Source organism: Lottia gigantea (genome assembly GCF_000327385.1).
Source record: "Lottia gigantea unplaced genomic scaffold LOTGIsca_2, whole genome shotgun sequence".
NCBI lineage: Eukaryota > Metazoa > Mollusca > Gastropoda > Lottiidae > Lottia > Lottia gigantea.
In genome coordinates, this window is record NW_008708400.1 from 5,140,492 (window position 1) to 5,153,518 (window position 13,027).

Below are 13,027 nucleotides of genomic sequence, written 5' to 3' on the forward strand. Positions count from 1 at the left end.
TAATAGAAAATCACAACACAAAGATTATAAGCTATCTGAACTATCTAGAAGGGATGTCAAGTAGATAAACCCAAAAGCAAAGTTACATTTAGTTTTTTTCGGGTGGTTAAGCATCCATCCTCACTATACATGACACTATTATATAAATCATTGTAGTCACATGTGCAAGACTCCTTTAAATTTTATTTCAATTTTCTACTTATTTCTGTAAAAAAAATTATATGATCTTACCTTTCAAGATTTCAATATAAAATAATGAATTCGAATATTTTCAGTTTTCTTGGATATGACGAAATATTATCAATATCAATACTGAATGCACGTCCGCTTCCGATGAGTGACTTTTATCTAATGACGTATTGTAAATAAAATACTCTTTTTATAGTTTGATACACAGGCATCTGTTTTTATCAATAGTCGACTCTCTCTATAGGTGTCTAACGCTTGTCACGTCCATCTCTGCTTCAGAGGTATTGTGAATCTTATAAGTATTCTTGTAAATGTTTTCATTGTTTGAAACTATGTTGCATATAATTTGACTTAAGACACAAAATGATTATGTCTGATTTGACGCGTCGTTGAAGAAAGATTTTTAATATGCTAATATGCACACGACATAGATAACTATTAATACAGCGATGATATACTACCTCATATACTAATATGTACGTATAAAAACATATTTTTTAGGCTATGGGTAATCCCCTCCTATTTATAGATTGAAAATTTACTTATTATTGACCTATTAAATTGTGTGGTCAGATTAAACTTATATTGATAACCTTTATCAGTGGTGCAGTGAGCATAATGTTTATATCATTTTCAAAGGACATTTTGAATTTTTCGTCGGTCAAAAAACCCTAGAGAGTTGTGTCCTTTAAGTTATCTGGAAGCTTAAACTAAAAAAAAAACCTGCCGAAAATTTTTAACACCCAAAACAATTTAAAAGTTCCATAATTATACATAAAATAGATAGTAAACATGAATAAATTACAGAATATTAAGTTGATTGTTAACACTAGAGTTCAGTGACACTTTTTAGATGATGGTCTGATTCCATTGCAACTTCAGACAAACACAAGAGCAAAGAAAAGACAGTTCTCCATAATGAATCCTGGATTGATGTCACAACAGATTTGAATAAAAACTTTGCCCTTCGAAATAATTCCCCAAGAGTCTAACGCACTTTCCCATTCCTCTCTGATACGCTTGTATGCATTTCTCGGATACTCTATTGTCGACTTTTCTTGATGTTGTCAACGTCTTCAAAACGGGTCCCTTCGATTATTCCCCTTCAGCTAATAACTGCCTTTAGACCTAACCCGATAAAACACCGCGTCACGAAATTCCAGCGCTTTGAGATGGTAAAATTTGATTGGTTAAAGCAGATGTCATCGAGTTAGGTCAAAAGGTTAATTTGACGAACGTTCAAGACCCTAACTGCAATGGTTATATTAGAAATAAAAGCTAATAAAAAACGGAACGAAAGTTTTGTCTAACTTTAATTAGACTGTCTCTCTGCATCACTGACTGAGAAAAGGTGGTTGAAAAATTCCGACTTCTATTGGGATTGAACCCACCGAAGCGTCGAAGATCTGATCTTACTACACCAAGTTTTGGTGTCTTTGGGTGTATGCTGCCCGATTAGCTATCTTTACCCTCCTCATTCCTCCTATACTACTTACAAAACAAATTATGGATTGTGTCATGGAGTCCAACAAGATAAAAAAAAAAGAACAAATTTATACATATTTTTATTGAGAAAATAGAATTCAAATAAATATTCGCCCTACAACAAATTCTTCCAACACGGCATCCTATGGAGAGGTCGTTAAAGCTGGCGATCTGCTGCCCATCTGGTGCTTGCTCCATGTCTTCAATCCAGGCATCCTGGACGTCAACTAGGACTGAAATTGGCAATCCTGCAGTTCGTCTGATGTAGGTCTGAACACATTTACACATTACACAGATTTGGTTAGGCAACTTTTCAGTCATTCTTCCAAGAAAAATAATTAAAGGTATTCATTCGTTATTTACACACGGTTTCGTCTCCAAATATCGGACATTCATATACTATTCCACAATGCTGCAGATATATTAAGAATGAATTATTAATCTTATATGGATCTCACAGTTTAGACTTAACACATTATATTATTATCATATATATTATAGCGATATATCAACAATACATGACTCGATGTAGGAGTCTAATCTTGAATTAGGCAGGATTGTCAACCTGTATTTTGTCCTCTTAAACATGATATTATCCTAGGTAAATGGTGGTATAGGAGGTTCTGTAAGTCTGGATGAAGCCGATATCTTATTGAAGGCTGATATTTAAATATTCTGAAGAAATAGTAAGTTGGTAGTTTAAAATAATCAGTCTCTTTCTCATGTACATATAAAAACTCTACAGATTTAAAATCGTCAGTCTGTTTAAGAAGATACTGTCCATTATACAATGAACGCAAAATACATTCATCATTATCAAAGGTTTCATAACGAAACCAATACGCATAATGTTCTTCAAGAATATGCTTCTTATTCCATGACCAGTTTTCCGGTAATTCCACCAATTCTGGATCAAGACGTTTATGGCAAGTTTTAGCATTGGACACAGGAAACCGCATAATATAAATTTTACGATTTACTTTTTTCACAAAACACCTCAAATATCTTATATTATTGTCATCCACCACGCAAGTCTTTCCCCAAACTTCAATGCAATTGTCTTTATTGCTCGGCTGTACTGTGATATCTCGACTATTAGTGAACGTGATACAATCATCAGCGTTCTGTAACATGATATGGTGTGGCTCTCTCTTTTTCCATATTTTTCTTATTTCAAGCAAGATCTTTTCTGGTAACGGACACGGCATCTTGTAAAAACTAAAATGATAATAATACAAATGTCTTTTTTACTCACTATTTATTAAGAGTAAGATTTTCCTGCTATCACGTGTATCACAAGAAGATTGGATTATTTTTATGTTAAATAGTAAAAAGGGTAATCTCCGTCTATGTATAGATTTTTTCTTATCACTGACCTACTCAATATTTGGGTTCAATTATTTTCTTATTTAACGTTTGCTTCCCACGACTAAATTTTGAATACTGCGGTTATGCTCAAAAATCCCTCTCTTTTATAGTTTCATTGGGATAGTCTTTGACACCCAGACTTCATCCTTTTCCAATGATATTTATAAATTATATAGACGTCATCGGTGCATAGAACTGTATACTGACTATATGATTGGTTGTAGCTGTGCGAAGACAAATTGGGGCTAGGTGATAGAGGCTAGAAGCGGAAATTTTGGGAATCTATTTTTAACATCATCTCTTGTTACATTAGTTCGATTTCTTAAAACTATTTTCTTGAAGGGCAAAGTGGTCCCAATAATTTTACATTTTTAGCAATCTTTGTCTGCTATAAATAAAACAATACAATCCTGGAAAACAGTGTGTATATCATTATGATCAATATGTTCAAAAAAAAAAAAAAAAAAAAGAATGTAACATGGGTTTTGTCCACACTTTCAAGTGCAATATTTTATGTTCATACTACCACCTGAATACTTTGGGAATTTCATAGAAACGATGGGGACTTCATAGAAAAAGGTTGAGAACTTTATAGAAACGTTGAGAACTTTATAGAAACGTTGAGAACTTCATAGAAACGTTGGGAAATTTATAGAAACTTCGAGAATTTTATAGAAATTATAGTCCGTCTCAATAGCTTGACCTATATTTTTTGACATGCTATTTTCTTCGGGGCAGTGCAATTTTTATTCGATGACTTTCATATTTTAAGTGTTGGACAACGATATCTTGAAGTATATCTGTGAGAATTTTGAAAGAGATCAGTATACCAACAGTTGAGATACTACCTGTTGAACTTTTTTGGACACCCGATATATGACTGATTATTTACAATATCTTGGTGTAATAGTTCAGAGAGTATTATTTTGTCACTTTATCTAATTTTCTGGACTTATCACGTGTATCGTCAATAGAGTTAGAAAACATATGCTTTAGGCTATGGGTAATCCCCTCCTATTTATAGATTGAAAATTTACTTATTATTGAATAATAATATAATATATAATCAAAATCAAAATATATATAATCAAATAATATATGAGAGATTATTTACAATATCTTGGTGTAATAGTTCAGAGAGTATTATTTTGTCATCTAATTTTCTGGACTTATCACGTGTATCGTCAATAGAGTTAGAAGATAGCTTGCGATGCAAGGTAACATACGCCCACTGGCAGCTGTCAGAAATGATAAAACAGTCTTTAGTGACTAAAGTACGAATTTTCTCATATTAAAGAAATTATTTATGCTGAATAATTCCACAAAATTTTTTAAAATCAATATCAATAACCCAAATACAACAAACAATTAAATCACACAGCTCTAATCAAGGGCAACTTTTGACGCATGTTTACAAAGTCAAGGGCAATAACTCAAAAAATGTTCATCAAAAATATGTCTTGTTAGAACTAGCTGAGATCTTATCAATTCCAATGATCACACCAAGTTTCATCAGCAACGGATGAAAACTTCAATCCTGCTCACGAACAATTTTTAACAAATTTCAAGGCGTTCTAAGTCAAGGGCAATATCTCAAAAACCGTTCATCGAAAATATGTCAATCTAAAGCATCACACCAAGTTTTATCAAAATCAGATAAAAAAAAAAAAACTGTCGTCTCTATAGTGCTCACAAGAAATGTTGACGAACGGACCGACGGACCGACGGACCGACAGACAGGGGCGACGGCAATATACGACCACATATTCATGTGGGCGTATAAAAACATATGCTTTAGGCTATGGGTAATCCCCTCCTATTTATAGATTGAAAATTTACTTATTATTGACCTATTAAATTGTGTGGTCAGATTAAACTTATATAGATAACCTTTATCAGTGGTGCAGTGAGCATAATGTTTATATCATTTTCAAAGGACATTTTGGATTTTTCGTAGGTCAAAAAACCCTAGAGAGTTGTATCCCTTAAGTTATCTGGTAGCTTAGGCCTAAAAAACCTGCCGAAAAATTTTTACCGCCAAAACTATTCAAAATTGTTACCGCCAAAACTATTTTTATGTTTTTAAGTTTTTTTTAGTTTGTTAAAAAGTAGTCACGTATTTTAATTTTCTACTTATTTCTGTAAAAAAATTATATGATCTTACCTTTCAAGATTTCAATATAAAATAATGAATTCGAATATTTTCAGTTTTCTTGGATATGACGAAATATTATCAATATCAATACTGAATGCACGTCCGCTTCCGATGAGTGACTTTTATCTAATGAGGTATTGTAAATAAAATACTCTTTTTATAGTTTGATACACAGGCATCTGTTTTTATCAATAGTCGACTCTCTCTATAGGTGTCTAACGCTTGTCACGTCCATCTCTGCTTCAGACGATTTTCTACCATTTACGGTAATGAAATATAATCTCAACCTTATATGAATCGTTTCATTGAATATTTTCCCTTAACACAAGACCTATTTATGTCTCCCTCAGTGTTCCTCTTCATAGTAATCTAACTATTGTTCAATATACTAAAAAACTGTACACCCATCGTTTCAATGTATCTTATGATTTTAAATTTTATGTATTCAAAATAAAAATGTGATCTTTGAAGATAACATAGCGTAAAACCCTACTTTCAATTTGTTTGAATATTTGTGGTAGTAGTAAAGAGGGTAGGTCTATAAATAACCTGGTCTCATCCTATATTCATAAACTTTCAAGTTGCTTTTATTGCGCAATAATGACTAAAATCAAGGACAAACATATCTACCCCTACGACATACATGTTCAAAAGGTGCTTGAAGCAATGTGACTTTTCTTTTATAAAGATCTTGTGACTTGATTCAGAATCCAAAATTTGTTTAGCAGCTTCAACTAGTCCTTGTCTCACGTCTTCTCGTTCAGAATTTCCCAATTTCTTTGCTTGTGATTTCTCATCCTTCACTTCCGATATAAACTGTGGTACTGTAGTTTCTGGTATGCACTATCGTGTTTAGTTCCGATTGAAAGCAAAGTCGTAATTTGTTCCACTTGAACTATAGGTCAAGATATTGATACGGACTATAAGTCCAGCTATTGATACGGACTATACGTCCAGCTATTGAGACGAACTGTAGGTCAAACTATTGAGTTAGACTATAGGTCAAGCTATATAGACTGAAGGTCAAACTATTGGACAGACTGTATGTCAAGCTATAGAGATAAACTATAAGTCAAGTTATTGATACGGACTATAAGTCAAGCTATTGATACGGAATATAAGTCCAGCTATTGATACGGACTATAAGTCAAGCTATTAATACGGACTACAAGTCAAGCTATTGAGTCAGACTATTTGTCAAGCTTGTCAAGCTATAGAGATAGACTGTAGGTCAAACTATTGGACAGAATGTATGTCAAGCTATAGAGATAAACTATAAGTCAAGCTACTGATACGGACTATAAGTCAAGCTATTGAGACAGATTTAGGTCAAGGTATTGAGACAGATTATAGGTCAAGCTATTGAGACAGACTATAGGTCAAGCTATAGAGCTCGTATTAAAGCCCCATGGTCCCCGTGAAAAGAAACGAAAACGTGTTAGACTATAGATCGAGCTATTGAGATAGACTGTATGTCAAGTTATTGAGACAGACTATAGGTCAGGCTATTGAGACAGACTATAGGTCAAGCTATTGAGATAGACTGTAGATCAAACTATTGTTACAGACTAAAGGTCAAGCTATAGAGATAGACTGAAGGTCAAGCTATTGGACAGACTATAGGTCAAGCTATTGAGATAGACGGTAGATCAAGCTATTGGGACAGACTATAGGTCAAGCTATTGAGACGGACTATAGGTCAAGCTATTGAGACAGACTATAGGTCAAGCTATTAAGACAGACTATAGGTCAAGCTATTGATCAGTCTCTTCACAAACTGTCTAAAAACTGCTAAAGCCTTTTGGTCTTTAGATTAACAGATCCATTCAATCTAAAATTGCATCATGTGAAGATTTTCATGAGGAAAGGACGAGATCAGCTATAAAATATGCTATCAAACCACTTTGTACACAATATACCCTCTTTACTATTTGAGAACTTTGAGTTTATTGAAACTCTATGTTTCAGGATGTACGATTTTCAAACTAATAAACCATTTCAGCCGAATAGGTTAAAATTCAGGTCACCAATTTTAACATCCGACCATTTCCATAACTACAACTAAATACTATCAACCATTGCCCCCTCCAGATATTTGATTGTATTGTATTTATGTAAAATAAAATACGAAAGATTGTAATGTGACCACTTATTACTTTGCCTGGAAAAAAAATAATGTGATAACCAAGCATTGATCATTAAGTACTATAAAGACTAATTAATATTTACACTGATTGTAAAAGTTATACATTAGTAAGATAAAGATGTAAATGATAATATATTATGAAAATATCCATCAAATTACACGAGAACTAAATAACGCTAGTTAAAGAATAGAATCCGAAACTTTCACATATCAAATTTTAAAAGAGAAGGATTTCGTAACAAAGTTTCATTATTAAAAAGTCAGTCATCGGAAGCGGACCTCTTGTCAATATTAAATTGTAATAAATAATTTCTCAGGTCAGTAACAAGTACATTTGAAATCTATAAATAGATGGGATTACCCTTTTAATATTTAGCATAAAAATCAAAATAATCCATTCTTCTTGTGATACACGTGATAGCAGGAAAACAGAATAACCCAATAAACTGTTACTCTGTAAACCACCAAGATATTGGACTAATAAATAGTGAGTAAATAAGACATTTGTATTATTATCATTTTAGTTTTTACAAGATGCCGTGTCCGTTACCAGAAGAGATCTCGCTTGAAATAAGAAAAATATGGAAAAAGAGAGTGCCACACCATATCATGTTACAGAACGCTGATGATTGTATCACGTTCACTAATAGTCGAGATATCACAGTACAGGCGAGCAATAGAAACAATTTTATTGAAGTTTGGGGAAAATATGGTTTGATGGATGACGGTAGTGTCCACTTTTTAAGATGTTTTGTGAAAGAAATAAATCGCAATATTTATATCATGCGGATTCCTGTGTCCAAGGATAAAAAGTGTCATGCACAAGTTGATCCAGAATTGGTGGAATTACCGGAAAACTGGTCATGGAATAAGAAGCATATTCTTGAAGAACATTATCCGTATTGGTTTCGTTATGAAACCTTTGATAATGATGAATGTATTTTTCGCTCATTGTATAATGGACAGTATCTTCTTAAACAGACTGACGATTTTAAATCTGTAGAGTTTTTATATGTACATGAGAAAGAGACTGATTATTTTAAACTACCAACTTACTATTTCTTCAGAATATTTAAATATCAGCCTTCAATAAGATATCGTCTTCATCCAGACTTACAGAACCTCCTATACCACCATTTACCTAGGATAATATCATGTTTAAAAGGACAAAATATACAACGTAGGCCTACTTGATAATCCTGTCTAATCCAAGATTAGACCCTTAAAGGATCAGGAATAATTTGAGGAAAGCTGTTCATAATAGGTCGGATAAAAGTGAAAAGTGTTTGTGCCATTATGGAATATAAAGAAAATCTACGTGTCTATGTAATTATAAAATTCATTGCTATTCCGAAACTTAATCATCTATGGGAAAATATTTAAAACATTGTTTAATAAAAACAAAATTGTAAATAACATTAGTACATGTATGTTGATTTATTAAGGAATCATATTTATTTGTTCGTTTATTCTTTTTCATCAGATTTTTTATGCTTAATACCTGCGTATTCTTAAGCTACTTTGTCAGTTAGCCTACGTGACCAACGACAATGTCGACCTTGGAATTTGATTTGCAGATCCATTCAATCTAAGGACCTAAGGTTGTATCATATGAATATGTTTATGAATATAGGATGAGATAAGCTTATAATTTAGGCCATCACACCACTTTGTATTGTTACTTAAAGTTTATTGAATCTATATGTTTCATCCTCTACTTGCTTCAAATAAAAAAAAAAACACATTGGTACCAGATTGCTATTATATCCCTGTCACCAAACTCAGTGGTGCATTTAGGGTACGGCCATCTTAAGAGTCTTTTTAAGGGGGTTTAAACGATGTATCGGAAAAATATCATCTTTAGGGAAATAATGGTATAATTTTATTGATATTCCTAGAAAAATCGGTCAGACAATATTATTATGTCATACTAGATGTGTCATAGTGTGATTTTACTTCCTAATTTCCCTCGTATAAGGCAATAATGCTGATATGTACAAGAACGTCCTAGGATTGTTTTCGTTGAAATACAGGAGAGTCAGAGAACAGAGGAATTTGGAGAATTTGGGATGCGTTGAGCAGTGTTGTCTCTATGAATCAGTGAGTGAATCCAACAGACAATTCTTTCACTATGTCATATAATCTGAAAGTTGTAAAACCGGTTCAGCCTTTTTTCCGGCGTGGAGGCAATATTTAGACGACTATAATGCCTTGGCTTAGATATTTCTAACAAAATAACTTTTTTTTCTTTTTCTTTTTTGTACGATATCCATTTCAAAAACATTACCCATTTTGAATACTGCATATTGATTCAGTGTTAGCGGGAACAATTCAGTATGGAAGGTATTATAAGCAAAGCAAAGCTAGTAAGAAAGACTGGTGGAAAGAAAACCCAGAATAACAATGAGTCAATGGATCTGGCTATTGATCTCCAAGTTACATTCGGTGAATTCTTTGGACCCTCTTCATCTTTTCCTTCAGACGTTACCGTAATATTGTCCTTACGTCTTCCACAACATGGTCGCAAAACACGCATGTACAAAAACAACCAGGAGCCAGAGATTTTCTGTGTTTTGTTGTGTATCTTTGCAATCAGAATTGACATGAAGACGAATACAGCACTGAAGGCAAGAAGGCATGACATATACACAGAAAGTGATGACGTAGTTTCAGACGTCTGTGGCATCCTATCGTTAATGAATCCAAGAAACACTCCGAACGCCAATAGAATGGTGACAGAGAATGATATTTTTTCTCCTGTTTCCGCAGGTACTAAAAACACCAATACGTTTATATTGGCCAAAATCACTAATGGTATAATGATACTTTGGATTAAAACTGTAGCTCGTCGTTTTAACCTTAGAGTTACCACTATCGTTGGGTGAGGTTTCCCTTCAGTATTCAAGAATTTTCTTTCTAGAGACGACCCAATTAGCTCCCATTCGCCATTTTCTTTAAAGGTATCTAAGTCTACGTGATCAATATACGGCTCAAGATCCACTGATTCGATCTCGTGTCCCCACACAAAAAATTCCAATTCACAGCTTTGTACATCAAAAGGAAATGACTCCACATTCATCTTACAAGAGGTCCTGAAAGCAGATCCCGGAGTCCATCTTACAGTTCCATTTGAACAGACGGTAGGGTGTAAAAACTGGCTATCGATTGGTTTCAGTTCATCGATGCTGTTTAAAACTGCAATACTTGGATTCCAGATTTTATGAGGTGGAACTGTTGTCTTTACCAAACCACCGTAGTCGGATGGCAACCATTTTAGATTCTGATCCGTCCATTTGACGCTGAGCCATGCAGTCGAGTATAAAGATTCCGACAATTCCTCAAAGCTCGTGATTGCCAACAAATGGAACGATATGGATACAATAAGGGTGTCGCTAAAATTCAAAACGGGTCGAATTTCTGGATTATTTGTGTCAATCGTCTCCTTCATCCATCTGTCAACGTCAAAAAACGTTTGGCCGTAACATCCATCGAATAATAAAACAACTGCGAAAATCAGTCAGCAATGCCATTTTTTTCATATTTCAGATTTACACTTTGAGGGAGTGAACGGATCGATTCTCACTGAGTTTATGATATCTTATCCTGAATGATGCTCAGTTAGTGTGATATAACTAGATCCTCAATTGTCTCCTCTTTATTCAAATTATGTTTCTTATGAAATATGTGACATAATATTTCCACTAAGGATATTAAATCCTCACTAAGTCTGTAATATCAGATCCTCACTAAGTCTGTAATATCATATCCTCATTAAGTCTGCAATATCAGATCCTCATTAAGTCTGCAATATCAGATCCTCATTAAGTCTGTAATATCAGATCCTCATTAAGTCTGCAATATCAGATCCTCACTAAGTCTGCAATATCAGATCCTCATTAAGTCTGCAATATCAGATCCTCACTAAGTCTGCAATATCAGATTCTCATTAAGTCTGTAATATCAGATCCTCACCAAGTCTGTAATATCAGATCCTCACTAAGTCTGTAATATCAGATTCTCGCTAAGTCTGTAATATCAGATTCTCGCTAAGTCTGTAATATCAGATCCTCACTAAGTCTGTAATATCAGATCCTCACCAAGTCTGTAATATCATATCCTCACCAAGTCTGTAATATCAGTTCCTCACTAATTCTGTAATATCAGATTCTCGCTAAGTCTGTAATATCATATCCTCACTCAGTCAGTGATATCATATCCTCACTAAGTCTGTGATATTAGGTCCTCACTAAAAATGTGACACCACATCCTCATATAGTCTGGTATTTCAAATCCACAGTAAGACGGGGATATCAGATCCTTGCTAAGTCTGTAATATCATATCCTCACTAAGTCTGTAATATCAGATCCTTACTAAGTCTGTAAATATCAGATCCTCGCTAAGTCTGTAATATCAGATCCTCACTAAGTCTGTAAATGTAATATCAAATCCTCACTTAGTCTGTAATATCAGATCCTTGCTAAGTCTGTAATATCATATTCTCACTAAGTCTGTAATATCATATCCTCACTAAGCCTGTAATATCATATCCTCACCGAGTCGGTAATATCAGATCCTCGCTAAGTCTGTAATATCATATCCTCGCTAAGTCTGTAAATGTAATATCAGATCCTCACTAAGTCTGTAATATCAGATCCTCACTAAGTCTGTAATATCATATCCTCACTAAGTCTGTAATATCATATCCTCACTAAGTCTGCAATATCAGATCCTCACTAATTCTGTAATATCAGATCCTCGCTAAGTCTGTAATATCAGATCCTCACTAAGTCTGTAATATCCTATTCTCACTAAGTCTGTAATATCATATCCTCACTAAGTCTGTAATATCAGATCCTCACTAAGTCTGTAATATCAGATCCTCACTAAGTCTGTAATATCACATCCTCACTAAGTCTGTAATATCAGATCCTCATTAAGTCTGTAATATCAGATCCTCATTAAGTCTGTAATATCACATCCTCGCTAAGTCTGTAATATCAGATCCTCACTAAGTCTGTAATATCCTATTCTCACCAAGTCTGTAATATCATATCCTCACCAAGTCTGTAATATTAGACCCTCACTAAGTCTGTAATATCATATCCTCACCAAGTCTGTAATATCAGATCCTCACTAAGTCTGTAATATCCTATTCTCACCAAGTCTGTAATATCAGACCCTCACTAAGTCTGTAATATCATATCCTCACTAAGTCTGTAATATCAGATCCTCACTAAGTCTGTAATATCAGATCCTCACTAAGTCTGTAATATCATATCCTCACTAAGTCTGTAATATCATATCCTCATTAAGTCTGCAATATCAGATCCTCACTAATTCTGTAATATCAGATCCTCGCTAAGTCTGTAATATCAGATCCTCGCTAAGTCTGCAATATCAGATCCTCACTAATTCTGTAATATCAGATCCTCGCTAAGTCTGTAATATCAGATCCTCACTAAGTCTGCAATATCAGATCCTCACTAATTCTGTAATATCAGATCCTCGCTAAGTCTGTAATATCAGATCCTCGCTAAGTCTGTAATATCATATCCTCACCAAGTCTGTAAATGTAATATCAGATCCTCACCAAGTCTGTAATATCAGATCCTCACTAAGTCTGTAATATCATATCCTCACCAAGTCTGTAATATCAGATTCTCGCTAAGTCGTAATATCAGAT

At 33.9% G+C, this 13,027-nt stretch overlaps 2 protein-coding genes across 2 annotated transcripts; one reads left to right on the top strand and one right to left on the bottom strand.

The window, feature by feature from the left end:
• Positions 1–7,877: 7,877 nt before the first annotated feature.
• LOTGIDRAFT_152956 (hypothetical protein) lies at positions 7,878–8,537 on the top strand (the record flags this gene model as incomplete). The annotated part of the gene is made up of 1 exon (XM_009053443.1): positions 7,878–8,537. The coding sequence occupies one exon, from the start codon at positions 7,878–7,880 to the stop codon at positions 8,535–8,537; it is 660 nt and encodes a 219-aa protein (XP_009051691.1).
• Positions 8,538–9,660: 1,123 nt separating this feature from the next.
• On the bottom strand, positions 9,661–10,791 carry LOTGIDRAFT_103662 (hypothetical protein; the record flags this gene model as incomplete). Its single annotated transcript, XM_009053444.1, has 1 exon — positions 9,661–10,791. One exon carries the CDS (start codon positions 10,789–10,791, stop codon positions 9,661–9,663), a length of 1,131 nt encoding a protein of 376 aa, XP_009051692.1.
• Positions 10,792–13,027: the final 2,236 nt, after the last annotated feature.